The 19,218-nt window shown below is 26.0% G+C and overlaps 1 protein-coding gene across 1 annotated transcript in view; it reads right to left on the bottom strand.

Moving 5' to 3' along the window:
* The window catches only part of LOC109609635 (cell growth regulator with RING finger domain protein 1-like), a 30,059-nt gene extending 11,922 nt beyond the window's left edge, over positions 1 to 18,137 (bottom strand). Inside the window, exons 1-2 of the mRNA XM_020026336.2 lie at positions 17,769 to 18,137; positions 16,303 to 16,454 (exon numbers count right to left, since the gene is read on the bottom strand). Of these exons, the coding sequence (XP_019881895.2) occupies positions 16,303 to 16,454; positions 17,769 to 17,866 (250 nt within the window). The 5' untranslated portion in view covers positions 17,867 to 18,137. The remainder of the gene's footprint in view (positions 1 to 16,302; positions 16,455 to 17,768) is intronic.
* Between the last annotated feature and the right edge of the window lie 1,081 nt (positions 18,138 to 19,218).

The raw sequence follows: 19,218 nt of genomic DNA, 5'->3' as shown, positions 1-19,218 counted from the left end.
ATGCACGAGTATATAAACGTCCAGTGGAAGGCAAAATAATCGATTATCGATTGCACTGAAATAGTCAATAAGCTAAGAAAATTTACTATACAACATTGCGAAACGTTTTGATTCGACGTTTGATGTTGCCATACGTATGACGATTACATAAAACGACAGTGAACTGAAAACACTGGTGAAAATTCGGACGACATCATGCACAACCACATCGGGCATTGTGTGGCTGTGTGTGTGCTCTATACTTCAAAAAAAAATTCGTTGATTAATTGACGAACGTCTCGGCAGAAAAATTGGGTCAGTGCACTCGATTTAGAAGCAGCCGACCGCCAATTATGTAACTATTAGGCAAAATCTCGCGTCTAACGCTGTTTCAGACTTTCGCTTTAAAAATGTTTGCTTTGGTATTGCCACACGACCGCCTGGTATTTACTAAATTTTATTATTATTGCAGAATCTCTCTTCCATATCTTCGGCCGTGTCGAAACGCTCAATGCTACACCACTGATCGGTTGTTGCCAACAGTCGATTTGCCTATTGTTAATTGTATTTTAGTCGAACAATTAAAATTTTATAATGAAGCAATTATGGTTACAACGTTTATTATTCAGTAACTACACTATTATCATCTGAAATGCGGTAAAGTAATGGAAAAATAAATATTACATAATTGTACATTTTTTTTACTTTATTTAATTAGTTAATTGATTTAAAATTTATTTTATATTTTATCATCCATTTTAAAGATAAAAATACTTCCTTGCTGTTGTTTTATTTTATTTTAAATTCTTACATGTTTCGGTCCATCATTTGTCTTTTATTAAGCTTTTTTCAGACAAATAAAATTTTATTATTATACAATTGTATTTAGAATATTTTTTATTCAATAAATACTATAATTATTTGAAATTTTGTAAATTAATGGAAAAATAAATATTACAAAAATACACATTAATTAATTAAATTTTGATTCTGAAATCTGATAATTGGTTTTTTTAATTTATTATAATCAGAAGATTGTTTTAAAAATACTTTAAATAAAGCACACATTATTTTTTAATTTATTTTAATGAGATACTTGATTTTTTAATTTATTATAATCAGATGATTGATGATGAATATTAATAGTGGTATAAATAAATACGAATTGAGATAAATTGAGAAGTTTCTGCTATTTGTATATTTTATTTTAAAGCACAATATGTTCTGACCAATCATTTGTCTTTTATTAATTGGATTTTTTTCATACAAATCAAACATTATAATCAAACAATTGTGTTTATAATATTTTTTTATTCAATAAATACTTTATTATTCTCGGAAATTTTGTAAATTAATGGAAAATAAATATTACACAAATACACACAATTTTTTTAATTTATTTTAAACTGATAATTGGTATTTTTAATTTGTTATATTCAGAATTTTTAATTGTTTTAAAAATATTTTGTCACCCATATTAATAAAGGTATAAATACGAATTGGAGTTAAAAAGGAACTTTTCTCCTATTCCTTTATTTTCAACCAATCATTTGTTTCTAATTAATTGAATTTTTTTCAAACAAATAAAATTTTATAATTAAATAATTGTATTTAGAATATTTTTTATTCAATAAATACTTAATTATTATTTGTAATTTTATAAATCAATTAAAAATAAATATTACAAAAACACACATTATTTTTTAATTTGTTTTAATCTGATAATTGATTTTATTAATTTATAATAATCAGATAATTGTTTTAAAAATACAAATTAGAGCTAAAAAGGGACTTTCCTGCTATTGCTGAATTTTATTTTAAAGCCCCATATGTTTCGACCAATCATTTGTTTTTTTTTTAATTGAATTTTTCAGGCAAATCAAATTTTATAATTAAACGATTGTATTTAGAATATTTTTTATTCAATAAATACTTTATTATTATCTGAAATTTTGTAAATTAATAGAAAAATCTATATATTTCAAAAAGGCACATTAATTTTTTAATTTATTTTAATCTGATAATTGTGTTTTTTAATTTATTATAAGCATATTATTATTTCATAAATATTTTAATTTGCGTCACCCAAATTATCCTCACAAATGTTATAAACTGATGGAAAATATAATAAGCATTACAAAATATATATTATAAAATATTATAATATATATCATTGAGTAAATATTTTTGTTGACAAAATGCATGATTTAAAAGTTAACGTAAACGCAATTAAACTCATATTGCGTAAAATTAAGTGGTTAATTGATAGTTCGTTTCCTATAATTATTTGTAAAATAGTTATTAACATAACATAAATCACGATGTGGTAACTGGTACACTTTAAGTTATAAAACTACGACCAAAGTTAATCATGTCCATCTTGACGTTCGCATAAAATGTTCAAAGCAAAAAAATTTCGGTTAAAAATAGATGTGTTAATTAATTTGTATGATTAATGCACTACAACAATATTCATAACCACGATCAATGTGACTAATATGCTTACAAAAACATTTGATTGGTGAGTAATGCTAATTTTTGGACAAACAAAAATACTTTTTTATGCGTCCAAAATGTTTACCTAACAATTTTTCTAATAGTTTTTAAATCAATTAAATTCATTACAATTAAATTCAATTAAATTTCAATTAAATGATAATAAATCAATTAAGGAAGGGGAATCCTTAATTCCATTTGATAGATTTTGGTGACTTTGCACCTAAGTGACAGTTTAAAATCATTTACATTGTTCTGATACAATCTTTGAAGAGACAAAACATTTAACATCATAAAATAATATTAGTCTTTAATGGATGACATAAAAAAGAAGACAGATCAAAAAAAAATCTTAATTTGATATTAAATATGTCGAATTCTGTTCAGCCAAATTGAAGTTACAGTTTTATCATTTTCGGTGATTAACATGTTATCACCACTTTATTTTTAGAGACGACCACAAGAAAAGTAGGTTAAAAAAATATGTCTAATGGTCTGAAGAAAAACAATTCAATGTCTCAAAATTACTTTTAAATGTTAAATTAGAAAAAGGTCTAAAGGCTACCTTAGAACATTAAAAATCTTCTGCCTGTTTTTTTATTAATTTTTTCTTCTAAACATATATTACATACATATTAATGTATAGAAGGCAGATCAAATAAAACCATTTCTTTTGATATTAAGTATATCAACTTCTGTTCAGCTAAACTGAAGTTTTATCTTTTTCAGTGTTTAAAATGTTACCAACAGTTTATTTTAAGAGATATCCAAGACAAATATAACAAAAAATATATAAAATATTCTCAAGATAAATAATCAAATGCCCTAAAGAATCCTTTAATTGAAAAATTAGAAATAAAAATTGATTTTTGTGACAAGTCAAGTAATTAAATTAAAAATATTTTTCATGTTTTTCATTTTTTTTTTAATAATATATTTTGTAGTTTATTTAATAACTTTAACTCTGTATTTCACTATATTTATTATCTTATTATAAACAAAAATTACATAAAATTAATGCGGTTACTAACAAAACAATAACGAGAACGAAGAGTCAATTACAATCAAAACATTTGTGGTAATCCCAAGTAGCAAAATTCCAGTTAATAGAAAAAAAAACACTCTGTTAATTGCTGATTAACATGGATATTTTTAATAATCCAAATGTGAAAAATATATTTTTTTCAGAATTCAAATTAAATTCAAAGGACAAAATTGGCATATAATTAAAAATATTTACAACAAACAATTTTTTTCAAAAATAATCAATGCAAATAATAGATGATTTATGTTGTCTGGATGGACGTGACATTTCAAAATTAACAAATAATCTTAATCTTCCTGTTTATTTTTAATAAATTACATATTTATTAAATCGCATTATGCATTCACCATTTTTAAAAAAAAAAACATTTCGCCGCCGCCAAACAAATAACGACAGCATCTAATTACGAAAGACAACACAGTCATCGTGCCAAAAACCGCTTGTCCACATCTTCGCCGCCCGGCATATTAAAACGCGACTCAATGGTAACGGAAAACCCTCCGATTAGCCGAAGGACAAGGAAAAACCTTGCGTAAAAATTCGAAGGGTCGGCCCGTGTCGCTCCTTTAAAAGGTCCCACGGCCGTCAATTACGAATGTGCATGGATCTTCGACACGGCGAAATAAATAACAACAATCGATACGCAGCGGTCACGTACGGAGTCGGCGAGCGTGATTTCAGTGTCACCGGTTCCGTTTCCATTCGACGGACGGACGTTTTCGCAACGCACACAATCCACGATGCCGGACACGTACGGACGATACGAGTGCGCCGAGAAAAACCACAATGAAAACAACCTATGCGCAAATGGGGCAAGGATCTCGCACCCACAATTAAACAATTTTATTTTATTTTTATCGGCACTATCTTGGCTTCGATTCGCACGAAGCGACCATAAAACTTGAAAGAAGAAAATAATTGTCTTGCGACGTTGCGAAACATTAGCTCGAATAAAAAACCACGGTATTCATTTATTAAAATGCTCATTAAATACTACTTTATTTTAACGACATTTTATTTTTTAACACAGGGTGGTCCAAAAAAAAAATCGACATTTTTTTTAACTTCTAACATGAAATATATGTCCTAAACACCTTTAAAATATGTTCTCCATTTTTTCTACACTTCATAATCTATATCTCGTCATTACTTAATCATACAGAAAATTTACACATTTTTTTTAGGAAATTGAATGCTGTACAAAAAAGATATTTTACAATTTTTTCAGAACTCTTATCGTTTGGGAGATATCAGAGGTCAAAGTTTAAAGAATTTGACAAAAATTTCTTCTTCTTCTAAATTTTATAACTCGTAAATAAATAAATATTACTAATATTACACTTTTATAGTTAATTAAACGTTACACAAAAAAGGTCTCTTGTGGTTAATCGATTACTCTGACCATTCAGAAGATATTCGCATTTGAATCCCAATACTTACTGATTTTAATCATTTTTTAATAATTTTTGGAAATTTATCCATTTAGAAATATGAATTTTGAAAATATTAAAAAAAAATGAGTTTATTTTGATAGAATAACAGTTTCTAAGTTGTAGTCTTATCTTCTCCTTTGTCTTATAAAAACACACAAAAACTCGTAATCCCATAAATAACATGAAACTTTAATGAACAAACTACACATAAAAAAAGCAAATGCTAACAATTTACGACACTTATACACAAATAATATTGTTTCCATTAATTGCACTATTAAAAAGTTAAATTAGAAATATTTTAATTAATTAAATTTGAAGTTTTAATTTGTACGTTTTATAATTTGTCTCATTAATTGTTTTCTTATATCCATAATATTCTTTTATAGGGTTCAATCGATACAGAATTTTTATGTGTTTTCCATACGTTACATTAAATATATAAATGTATAATTTTTATGTTATTATTTTTTATTATTATTTACTAAACAATTATATTACACATATATATATTTCACAATTTTTTCAGAACTCTTACCGTTTGGGAGATATCAGAGGTCAAAGTTTAAAGAATTTAACAAAAATTTCTTTTTCTTCTAAATTTTATAACTCGTAAATAAATAAATATTATTAATATTACACCTTTATAGTAAATTAAAAGTTATACAAAAAAGGTCTCTTGTGGTTAATCTATTACTCTGACCATTCAGAAGATATTCGCATTTGAATCCCAATACTTACTGATTTTAATATTTTTTTAATAAATTTATCCATATAGAAATATGAATTTTGAAAATATTAAAAAAAAAATGAGTTTATTTTGATAGAATAAGTTTCTAAGTTGTTGTCTTATCTTCTCCTTCGTCTTATAAAAACACACAAAAATTCGTAATCCCATAAATAACATAAAACTTTAATGGACAAACTACACATAAAAAAAGCAAATGCTAACAATTTACGACACTTATTTTACAAATAATATTGTTTCCATTAATTGCACTATTAAAAAGTTAAATTAGAAATATTTTAATTAATTTAATTTGAAGTTTTAATTTGTACGTTTTATAATTTGTCTCATTAATTGTTTTTTTATGTCCATCATATTCTTTTATAGGGTTCAACCGATACAGAATTTTTGTGTTTTCCATATGTTACATTAAATATATAAATGTATAATTTTTATGTTATTATTTTTTATTATTATTTACTAAATATATTACATTATATTACACATATATTTTCTATATTTCTAATTTACCTTTCTACACAAAACCATATAAAAAAATGTTTCTTATTTTTTACGCAACACAGTTAAGTGGAAAAAAATCAAGAGATTTGCTCAGAAGATTTATATTTAAATTTTCCTTAAAAATATTTAGTTGAACTATCACACGTAAGCCACTTGAAAAAATAACACAAATTTTTGTACATCAAAAATGCCTTTTGATGCTTAGAAGATGTATACCAAATTTCATTAAAATACCTGGAGTGGTGTCACAGATATTATAAAAACAAAAAAAAAAAAACACTATCATGTATTTAAAAATTTAAGAGATTTAAAATGAATTCAAAAATTGTCTTCTTATATACTTTACCTTACTTTTGAAATACCCTGTATATGTACCTTAAGTTTAATTTATTTTTATTAGTTGATATATTAGTTTAAATTTAATTAATTAATTTAAATTTGGTAAATGCATATAATTCATAATATTTTATTATTATTACATAATATTTTATTATTTTTCGAGGTCTACTTTTTCCCAATTAGTTCTTTCTTTATTTAAATTTGTAACGATTAAAATTCATTTAAATTAAAATGTTAAAATTATTTTAAATATTTGACAACAAAGCCAGATGTAGAGTTCTAAATACATATTGATTAATTAGTTAATTTGAATTTTTTATAGGTTTACATTATCTTCGATTTAGTGTTATTTTGATATACGTGAAAGTATTTTACACTTCCATGTCTTTTGCAAATTTTTTTTTTAATTTTGTCAAAAATCACAATTAATGTCGAACTAATTTAAAATTACCTTTTAATCCTGTAATTTTAAAAATTGAATAGTAAAATTGACAAAATACAATTATTTAATATTAATTAATAAGATAATGAAGAAAATTAAAGGCATATTTAAGGATAAAAGAACAATTTTACATTTTTCCAGCTAATTGAGCCATTTATTTATTTATACCTTGTTATAAAAATAAATATAAATTCAAAAATTTTACTAAGCAAGAGCAATTATTTTGCAAATACTTAACATTACACAATTATTTTTTATTTTGTCATTTTATGTTGATATTTTTTACCGTAACTCTAAAAATTATTCAGCTAAAAACACATTTAAAAATTGTAATCCATATTAAAATTATTTTAAGATTTTGAAGACAAGTACCTCTTAAAAATAAACATTCATCTTTTAACCTTGTAATTTTAAACAAATTCATAACTGTTAATGAGAGTATTATAAAAAATTGTTGAATAATATATAATAAAAATTGGCAACTTCTTTTACTAATTACTAATTAATACATTAAAATTTTTAAAATAAAACTAGCGACATATTTATCTACGGTTATACTATTTTTCTAATTAATTATCATTTATTTTTATCTCATTATAAAAATAAATATTAAATAAAAATAAAAGTAGTTTTAATCTCTTCATTACAAGTTAATAAATAAAAAAGTAGTAGTTTTTATACAAAATCTAAATATCTATTAAGCAATTATTTAAATTTGATTTCAAACGGTAATAAAGTATAAAATAAAACATGTTTCGAACGAAAAAATTGACCAGTTAAACCAGTAATAATAGTAAATGACCTTATTTAATGTTAACAGTGACGAGGAAGAAAATGTGAAATGTTAATATGTACATTTTGATCTTTACTATTAGTTTATAGGCCTTACGTACAAGCTAATCGCAATATTGAAATCAACAGAAAATGATTTTTTTAATAAAGTTAATTTTAAAATACAGTAAAATAAACAACGTATAATATATGGTACGATATTTATTCTTTATTTTCAAAATAAATTTTACAAAAAAAAAAACTAATTCATCTCTAAAAGATTTTTAGATGATTTTGAAATAAGAATTAAAAAATTTTTATTTTCTTCTGAGAAAAAATAGTGTTATTTGGTCAATTTTTGATTGTTGTAGTTATCTGATTTAATATGTTAAATGTCATATCTGTACAAAATTTATATGGTTTTTAACGATTTGTAAATTAGTTTTTTATTTCCTAACTTGATTTTTGATTAAGACACTAAAACTAGTTCTATTTTTGTTTATCATTTCTTCTTATAATGAGAAAGAGATAAATGGTTTAGATAATTAGAAAATAAGTCAAACCGTTATTTTAAAAATATGTTAATAGTTTTTTATATTATGTTATGACTGAGAACCGTTTTTTATTATCAATTGTGATTTGTAAGGTTATGGTAGAAAATATTAACATAAAATAACAAAAATAACAAAAAAAATATTATTTAATTTAAGTTACTAATTTCTACTAAATTTAAAATACTAAATGCATCAAAATAAGACTATTTAATTTTTGTTTTGTTTTTTATTTAGAGTTCTAAATCTTGCTTTATCGTTAAATTTAAATATTTTTTAATATCTTAACAAATAAATTATTACAATAACCATTAATCAAATTTAATCGTTAACAAATTAACGTAAGTACAAAACTAATTGGAAAAATGAGGGGCTAACCTATGGCAAATTTTTATAATTTAATTGTCGAAATATTTCCAACGAAACACCCTCCAAACAATCAGCCATTAATAATTTAAATGAGTTCGATTAGTAATCAAAATTCAGGGCTAAAACACATGCGGATAGAACCAATTGTGTCAAAATTCGGAAAGTTCCTTTATTACTAACGCACGAGTTACCCGACTGCAACGTCGGAAAAATTTAAAACTCACCGGCAAGACCGGAGCGAAACTTACCTGAAACAAAATAACAAAAACCATTTAAATTATCTGTTTGTGGACACATCCTTTTGGTTATATAAAAAGTAAATCTGATTATGTAAATGAATCCATTAAACAGTTTATGTATTCAAGTCGTATAGAAACCTTAAGAAGTAATGTAGGTCAAGCGATGTAACAAATGATCTTGACATTGAAAAACATTACTCATCCAATATGAGCGTTAATGTAAAGTACAAATCTTGATAAGAACCTCTGGATTATTATAATATCAAGGATATTATTTTATGACATTCCAATAAATTATTGTCCAATATCTGATGTGTGTGCTTTTATTTTTAGTAAACATTAAGGCATTAACAATTAAAATATTTTATAAAAAATGTCTTCTGTGTATGCAAATGTAACTTAGGAACGTGTTTTTTCAAGTAAATGCCAAAATTATGTTTAACGCCGCAAAATATAAACAAACTTGTCTGGTTATTCGAATAAATTATGATCATTAGAATATTATAATTTTTTATTAAAATTAACATAGAAGAATGTGTGGCAGATAACAGTAAATTAAAATTTCCTCATTACCTCACAACCTAGCCATAAAAATTTTCCCACATTATGCATTTTAATAAAGGTTTAATTAACAGTTAATTTGTTTATTGTTGTTGTTTTTGCTGTGCAAGAAGTCACACAGATTAACATAGTTCACACATTTGAATTTTAATTTTATCCGTGCGAATATTTTGTAATTCATAAGCCAAACGACGTGTTAACACAGAAAAAAATTTTTGGTCGTACCGTCGTGACCCTATTTCCGTTCGCCGTTAATTGAAAATATCGATTGAAACGTTGGCAAGTAACGAATGAGTGGTGCGACGCTGGTTTTTGATCTGCAGACCGTGCAGACACTTTCACTGGCCGCCTAAGAGCCGTGAATCCATCTCGGGTACCACATTCGTTTGTACCTTTTGCGTGTGTTGCATTTCGATTATGTAACGCCGTTTCGTGTCCCCCCTGTGTGTGGATGTATCGTGGGGTCCTGTGCTCGTGGTGACCGAGTTTTGTGCACAGAACACCGGCCGGCTTTTACATTTTACGTGGCACGCTTCGTTCGGAACCGTACGATTTTCGTGGCGTAGCTATGAAGGTTGACGGAATTTCAAACGAAAACTATTGCGAAACTATGATTTTTTTTTGTAAATCACACTGATAATAAGTTAATCTTTACCAAGCAAGGCTGAGATCAATAATATTTCGTTAGCAATGTTGTAAAAGCAGCATCAAGAGTTGAGTCTCAATATATATTTTTTTATGACACCCATAAAACTTAAATTCTCTGTAATTTCAACTGTATATAGCATTTTCTTCCTGAAAAACATATTTCAGGTAATATCAAAATGTGAAATTGTTTCAAAATGGTTTTCAAATCATTACATTTTATAACAAGAATGTATTTAACGTTTGAACGCAATTTACTTTCAGAGAGTCGTTTATACGTTTTTGGAAGAATACAAATATCCCAATTACGTCAAAGAGATCAACGCATTGCTGCAAAACTACAACGCAATTGATGTGCATGAGTCACAATGTTTCAATTAATTCTCACTCACTCTAAGTCATAGTCATACTAAAATATTTCCAGATTCAAAAAAGACAAATAAGATTAATTTTCTCTTTAGTTCTTTGATATTTTTTCCAGCAAATCTGGATGATCAAACTGATAAATAAGTTGACAGGTTTCACCTACACATGAATAGAATGAATATGTCAAAGCTTTAGGGTCGAGGAAATGATGACAGACTATCGGTGATTTCTTACACGAGAAACTGGTAGAAATATACTAATGTAACCCACAAGCATGAAGAAAATTTAAATATAAATGAAAAAATATACAAAATAGTTGGTGTAAAATAATAATGTCAGTGTAACCTTATTACTATATATATATATATATATATATATATATATATATATATATATTGTGCTGCAAACTAGGGTAACCAACAAACATGAAGAAAATTTAAATATATCATCAATAAATTAAACAAATATAGGAAATAGTTGAATATAAAATAATAATTGTCACTGTAACCTTATTGAAATATTTCCCAGACATTAAATATCTAAATATTATCCGGAAAATATGTAAAAAAATCTATATTTTTGTTGTAAACTAGTGTAACCCACAAAAGTATGAAGAAAATAGAAATACTCCATCAATAAATGAAACAAATATATGAAATAATTGGGTATAAAATAATAATTGTCACTGCAACAGAATTGAAATATTTCCCAGACATTAAATATCTAAATATTACCCGAAAAATATGTAAAAAAATCTATATTTTTGCTAAAAACTAGCTAACTAACCACAAGCATGAAGAAAATTTAAATATACCATCAATAAATAAAACAAATATACGAAATTGTTGGATATAAAATAATAATTGTCACTGTAACCTTATTGAAATATTTCTCAGACATTAAATATCTAAATTTTATCCGGAAAATATGTAAAAAAATCTATATTTTTTGCTGTAAACTAGTGTAACCCACAAAAGTATGAAGAAAATTGAAACACATCATCAATAAATGAAACAAATATACGAAATAGTTGGGTATAAAATAATAATTGTCATTGTAACCTGATTGAAATATTTCCCAGACATTAAATATCTAAGTTTTACCCGGAAAATATGTAAAAAATCTATATTTTTTGCTGTAAACTAGTGTAACCCACACAAGTATGAAGAAAATTGAAATATACCTTAATAAATGAAACAAATATACGAAATAATTGGATATAAAGTAATAATTGTCACTGTAACCTTATTGAAATATTTCCGAGACATTGAATATCTAATCTGTATTTTCGCTGTAAAGTAGTTTAATCCACAAGTATGAAGAAAATTGAAGTCTACCATAAATAAATGAATTTAGTTAGCCCATATTTATAGTTATTAAATCATCATACTTTGTTATTTTGCTTCAAAAGGAGACTTTTTAACAATTAAATGTATTTATTTTTTATTCTGGTCAGATCTGTGAACGAATAAGTGACACTGATACTAATTAAATATTGTTGACATTCAGTTAATTACATTGCTCACATAATAAATTTATTATTTTGCTTTCAAATATAATTTAATTTCAAAACAAATCTATACAGTGTAATCTGTTGAATATTGATAATGGAAAATTAAATTTTTTTTTTATCTTTTCAACGTTGGACTATAAAAACTAAGTTATTGATATTAACATGTTAATTTAACAGTGTTGTATGAAATTAAAACCCATTAAAATAATAATTCTAGATATCAGTCCAAAGAAAGCAAAATTAGTTAATTGTTTTTATTTTATAAGTTACTTTACTTTTTACCAACAAGCATTTATAATATGTAATTTACTCAAAGTTATGCAGAATTTTGTAAACTGTAAGGGGTTGGGTTAATTAAATTAAGGCATGTAAAAATAATAATACACTGTGTAAACAAGTCCTCTGGCATTTCGGCCATAAAATATTGATAGCACATTCCCGAACAAACTAATTGCACATTTTCATAATGCCCTTAAAATTCCACGTCTAATGGAAAATGCTTTATTAACTCACAAGGAGTGTCGTCCAAAAAATGCAATAAATGTCTTATTGAATTTGTATTTTATTAATAACTAATATTTAGAGGCAATTTAAAATAAAAAAACGTAATAATTTTGTTATTAATTTTAATACACGACCAAAAACGTAATTCCCCTAAATTAATTGACGCCAAAAAAATTCACACTCAAGGTTTTTTGCGAATTTAATGTGTGTTATAAATTTTAACGGCAATCTAAAAAATGTGTCCTATTATGTTGTGAGCTTTTTCCGCTGCACACATAATTTTAATTGTATTAGGGCATGATTTATTTAAGTTGCGTCATTTTAAAATTAATTAACTGTTTTTTGTGGCTCAGAAACGTAATTCTGTATTCATTATTCACGGGAAAGATACCAAGATTAGTTGAGCATCGTTAAGAAAACGGTACTGAAATTTTTAATTGACATTATAGAGATACATCATTAATCAACCACACCGTTATAGTGAAATATTGATCTAAAAACCGAAGCCAAAGTTAATAATGTGTAATAAATAAATTGATTGTTCCATTTTCGGTTTTATATTTAGGTTTAATCCATGCAATCATTAATATTCAAGAGTTCCACAACATGTTCCTAAACAATAGCCAAGGACTTAGTTTGACAGACACAATTCAAAATATCATCGTAAACGAAATTTGTGAATAACGTGCAGATTTCCTTAGCTCTATGTCCAAGTAAATTAGGCGAAAACGTAGAAAATTAACAGGAAACACTTCTTGCCAAATTCTATCATTTCAAACTTTACGAAATGTTCTCTATCAGACATTCATAATCAAATGCCTGTAACATAATTGTTTTTGCTTGTTTCGTTAGTTACTCAATGTAGGTCAGTTACGTACCCAAAGATAATTCTACATTTACAAAACCATTGGCGTTCTACGAGAGATTCGTTTCTAATTTTAACACAAGTCAAATTTGCTTTAGTTGTTCGGTAAATATTCGACAGATTTTGTTTGTTTAATCGTTTTTTATATATTATTAATAATGAGTCAAAAGTTGTAAAATCAACTATCAAAAAAAGAAAATTACCAACCATCAAGGTGACCAAAATATTGACTTATCTAATTTATGCACAAACACAAAGGCGAAAATATTATTGTGGATTTGTTCTTTTTAATTTTGTTTTCAAAACTAACCATTGTTTGCCGGTTTTCTTACTAGATAAAATGTGCGGGTCAGAGAACACTGTGCAAGAAATTATTACATGATTATTCATAACGTAATAGTAACCTTGAAGACCATTTTTTCCAATCTAATATTTATTCACATTCACTTTCATCATAGCTCAAAGCTGAAGACAAAAGGTATGGAGACATTCCATAGCATTAAAATAATTAAAATTAATAGTTGTCACCATTGTGTTTTGTTTTTAATTAAAAAATAAATAAATTAATTTAACTCATTTAATTATTGATCTTGAGGATATTTTTTATATTTTGCCTATTGGGTCTCTAAAATGAAGTGTTAGCAATCTTAAATATTGAAAATACTAAAACAATTTGGCTGAACAGTCCATGATAAACTTAGCACCAAAAGAAAGAATTTAGTTAATATATTATTAATAAAAATACAATTCTTAATAAAAAGACACAGTTTTTATGTTTCTAAGAAGGCCATTTGATGTCTAACTTCAATTTTACTGAACAGAAATCGATAAACTTGGCACCAAAAAAAAAAAAGAATTTTCTTTAATCAATATTCTATATTTTGTACATTTTTATATTAACCATTATAGCGACTAATATGTGTAGAAGTAATATATTATTAATAAAAGTGAGAGGGAAAATATTTTTGGACTAACTCCACTCACAAAAACCAATATTTTTTCTAATTTAACAATTAAAAATATATTAATATTTAATTATTTGTCTTGAGAACATTTGCCATATTCTTATCATATTTTTCTTGTGGTACCTATAGTCTAAATTATCATCTAACCACAGACAGAGAACCATCAAAATCCATCCAACGTTTAACAAGTGAATTCGGGTTCGATTTATCAAGTCAATATTACACGTAATCCTTATTTTTGACACTATCGCTGAACCATTTACGTTCGAGTTATCAATGTGTTGAGTTGTTTTCGAGAAATCACAGTGTCAAGACGAAGTATTTATTTTTTTTTCTTTGTTAGCTTCTTGAGACAAAGAAAACCAACAATTAATTTTAATGGAACGACCCGTTATTGGTTCAAATACCTGTACGACCTTGATGAAATTTCGATTCAGTTCAAAAGTTCATCAACACGATCTGTAAAAGCGATGCTGACATGCAGATACCTTAGACTGTTTCTTACTTAGGACATTAGTTATATAACTGTTATTTGTTGCTGCACAATAAAACGAAATTACCACACTTTTATTACGGTAATATTGTGAAAATGGTCGTTTTTCTTTGTAACATTTGGTTTAATTTAAAATGTAAAAACATCTTTACACCTGGTTGGTAAACAATGTTGTGTTTATCTATTTCAAAAAGTTTGGCACTGGAAATTTTGAATAAATATTCAAAAGAATGTTAAGCAAAATTTGAAGACCTATAGGATTATTGCTATTTATGCATTATTAGTGAAAGATTTTTTATCGAGTACAACAATAACCCCCCATTCATTGATCGATAGTTCCAGATACACTGTATATTTTGTTTTAATCAGATAATAAAATTTAATTGCATTTATATATCCTTTTTTATGTTTTCAACTTACTAGTAACTTCAGGTAGTTAAAATATAACGTTATTTGTAACAATAAAGACTTTTTAACTATAAAAATGTATCTGAAGATATAAAATATTTTTAAGTACCATATTTTTTGTATTCTGTAAAACATGCATAATCATTGTGTATATAATTTACATCGTTGATAGAATGATAATTATTCACAATTTTATGTTGCATTCAATCAGTTCTTTGATTAACTACCATTTAGAAGAAATTATATAATTTGATGACCTTAATTTTTCATTTACTTTTAAATTAAATTCAGACGAATGTTGCAACAGTCTAAAATTTCATAAAAATTTATGGTTAAACATTGAATTACAAAATCTATCTCTTATTAATTCCCATTAGTTGTTTAGAAATAGGTAAATTTGTAAGAATTAAAATATTATTGAGCAATATGTACATTAAAATGACTCAATGAAAAAAAAGACAGTTATTAACCTTTCAAAATTTTAACAAGCAAAACAATAATTTGGACTACATACTAAAAGTGACTGTTCTAGCCAGACAAAGGAAAAAAAACACACAAAAAAATTAATGAATAAATTTGACGTGTCGGTATATGGGCAAAAAATAGTCACTATCCATAAATCCATCTATAAAATCTAGACTGTCGACTACCAGTTTTTGCACACCAACTAAAAATAGTAATTAGTGATTAATATATATATTGTATACTTTTTACATTCGGTTGGCATTCTTCTGACACCTAAATCATTCAGATTACAGGAAGTGGTGTCGTAGTCAAAGCAATTAAATTGTACATTTCGCGTAAATATACGAGAATAAGGAAACGTGTCGCAAGGACGTAGACGCAGATTTTTCTTGCAAATTTTCGCTCGTTTATATTAATTTAATCTCGAACTGATATTTCTAAAAAAATTTTTGAATAACTTTACATTATAAATATATAAAATATTGAAATTAAAACACTATCAAATGCCAGACTAGTGCCTTTCCAGACATGCGGGGAATAAAATAATCAGATTTTGATGAATTAACATAATTAACCTTTTAGCATATAATAATTCGGTACTCACCAGCATACGAAGATTTCGATGTTTCTAGCAGTTTGAATGTGAATGGAATATGCACTTTCATCATATTCATTTGAGGTATTCTGGGCGCAACTTGGTGCAGAGATGACGGGAACACGAAGTCGTCTCCGTGCACCCTCAATACCATCATATTCCTGTAAGAAAAAAACAGAAAATACAATGTTGCGTGCTAGAAAAATGACCGGGCAATGTATCCAAATAGAACTATCTAAAATTTAACCCCTACTTTAAGCACAGTTTCTAATTTGAATAAGTATTATAATTTAACGTAATTGCAAATTCCTCAAAATTATACTAAACGGCTTTTACAAAACACTTTATTTGGCGAAAGCTTAAAAAGATCGTTTTTGATAAAACAATGTGTGTACTATAATTAAAGAACATTTGAATCGTAGGAAATAGTAATTATGGCAAAACGTGTTATTAATAAGGAAGTTTTAATCGTGTAACAAATTATATTATTACAATAAACTACCACAGTGGAAAAAATTGTGAAAACAAGTAATGTACAAAAAAAAAATGAAATATCACTTCAAGTGAGGTGTGTATTAATAAGAATAATTTCATTGATTGCCTTGGCCAATATTGGTCTCATGTATGATTTTTACATTGAAGTATACTATGTAAATGTTTATTTGCCCCTCTGCAAGTATTTTAATGAACAACGGTAATTTTGTTCATAGTATATGTTAAGATCGCCGTCCTAATTTTTCATACAAACTCTCATTTGGAGAGTCATTTTTTCATTATAATAAAAAATTATTAAAACATTTTAATGGTCTCAAAAAACAGAAGAGATAATTCATAATGACACCAAATTAACAGGAAGTGACAACGAACAAATAAACTAAAAAATCTTCAGAAATTAAAAACCATATTTTGAAGATAAATTTTATGAAATTGTTCAATAATATAAAAGAAAACATAATTTGATTAATAAACTAATGAATACCATAATGATTAATAAATATATTGATGAATAAAATAAATAATCCAAAAAAATAGAAATCCAAAACCCCTATATTTATTTAACTTATTTAGTTATTTATTTTTTATATATAATATTGTTTTAATCGCCAAATGAAGTGCATTTACCATAAATTATTTAATTTAAAATTTCTGGTATGATTTCAGTGAGTAAAATTTTTTTATAACAGAACAGTTATCCCCCATTTAATGAACAACAAAGTTGAGTATTATTTTAAGGCTTAAAAATATACAATATAAATAAAATTGTTGGCAAAAATCAACAGCCACGTTTATAAAATCTTCCTCCCACATAAACAGTAATTTTCGACTTATAACAAGATAACAATAAAAGTTGCATCAACTTCAAACAAAATTGTTACCTTTAATGTTTACAAATATGAATGAGACGAAATTAGTGCCTAATTAAATAAAAGTGTGATAAATCTAAGAAAAAGGTTTAACTAAGATGCTAAACAAACCTTGTGATGAATAAGATCATGGCACAAAAACATAATAACACAGCCAAAACCGAGAAAATATTGGATAGTTCGGCTGCAGACACCAGTAACGTCGTCATTGTCACTTATTTTTTCGTTCGGTTCACCGCACTAAATTCATAACAACCGCACCGCACCGCACCGAAACATAACAACAACTGATGCTGTACCAGTACAGTGCTATAACATTCGTACGTTCAGACGGTCCCCATTTATTTTCCTGCTCCGTTTGACAGTTACGTCACTGGCGTTTACTAGTAAGACCTTGGGAATGAGTTCCGAAATTAGTGGAACTTTTACTTTAGTTTTATTTGCCGATGACAGAGCAAAATGTTGTGCCGTATTGATTATGTGTGAGTAGAACTGTAATTTTGGTGGATGTGACTTGATGAAATTTTAAAACTTGTCCTAAACTTTACAATTGATTGTGACAGTTTTTCGGAACGCGCTATTCCGAGAGCCGGTCGGTAATGTCGACTTCTGCGGTGTCAAATTTTAATCAGCTGATTAGTTTGTTGTTATTATTGTTTTTATATTTGTGTATGAATCTTATGAAAATATAATAGAAGTGATGAATTTAATTAAGTTTTATTACAATAACATGTCAATAAACATGTTTTCAGTCATAAAAGTGGGACTTGTACAAATTGGAATTATACACGTAATGTTTGTAAGAGTTTTTATTTTTAGGTAATCCCACATTTTTCTTTGCTGAGCTGGTTATACTACGAATGCAGATTCATAATTTATAAATATCTAAGCGTGAATTTAATATTAATAGTCTGTAACTTTTTTTAAATGGTATATTAATTGAATAAAAATAATTACAGTAGTGGTCAATAAAAGGATTTTATTCTATTTTTGACCAGTATAAAAATGTATATTTAAATATTCTATTGTTTTTTTTTTTACTTTTTTTGTGACATATCTTAAAAACGACGTAGATTTTAAACGTATATATATTAGTCTGATTGGCCAAAGAAACCCCACATTCAAATATATTTATGTTTTGTGCCACTATTTAATAATACTCTTAATAGTAAGAATTTATTCTTATGTTCAAAATTGGATAAAAGATAATAATGTTGAAATTCTGAATTGCCCAGCTCACAGTTTGGATCTAAATCCAATTGAAAACTTATGGAATGACATGAAGTCTCAATTAAAACACCAAATATCACCAGTGAATTACACTGTACATTAATCTCTTTAAGATTTAATTTGGGCAGGAGTATTTCTATGATTATTTTTTAAAATTATAAAAATTCCATCAAATTAATACTTTAATTTTTAATTTAAATTTATTTTTTCTGGCAACATTTGAATATTTTTGAATTGCAAGCTATATTAATCCAAATGGAATAGTTCGTAGGTTTTGCGCAGATAAGATTTTTAAAATTATGTTTGATTAATAAATTAAATTCTTCGATAA

This window comes from Aethina tumida, chromosome 1, assembly GCF_024364675.1.
Source record: "Aethina tumida isolate Nest 87 chromosome 1, icAetTumi1.1, whole genome shotgun sequence".
NCBI lineage: Eukaryota > Metazoa > Arthropoda > Insecta > Coleoptera > Nitidulidae > Aethina > Aethina tumida.
This window is presented reverse-complemented; position numbering and strand designations above follow the sequence as displayed.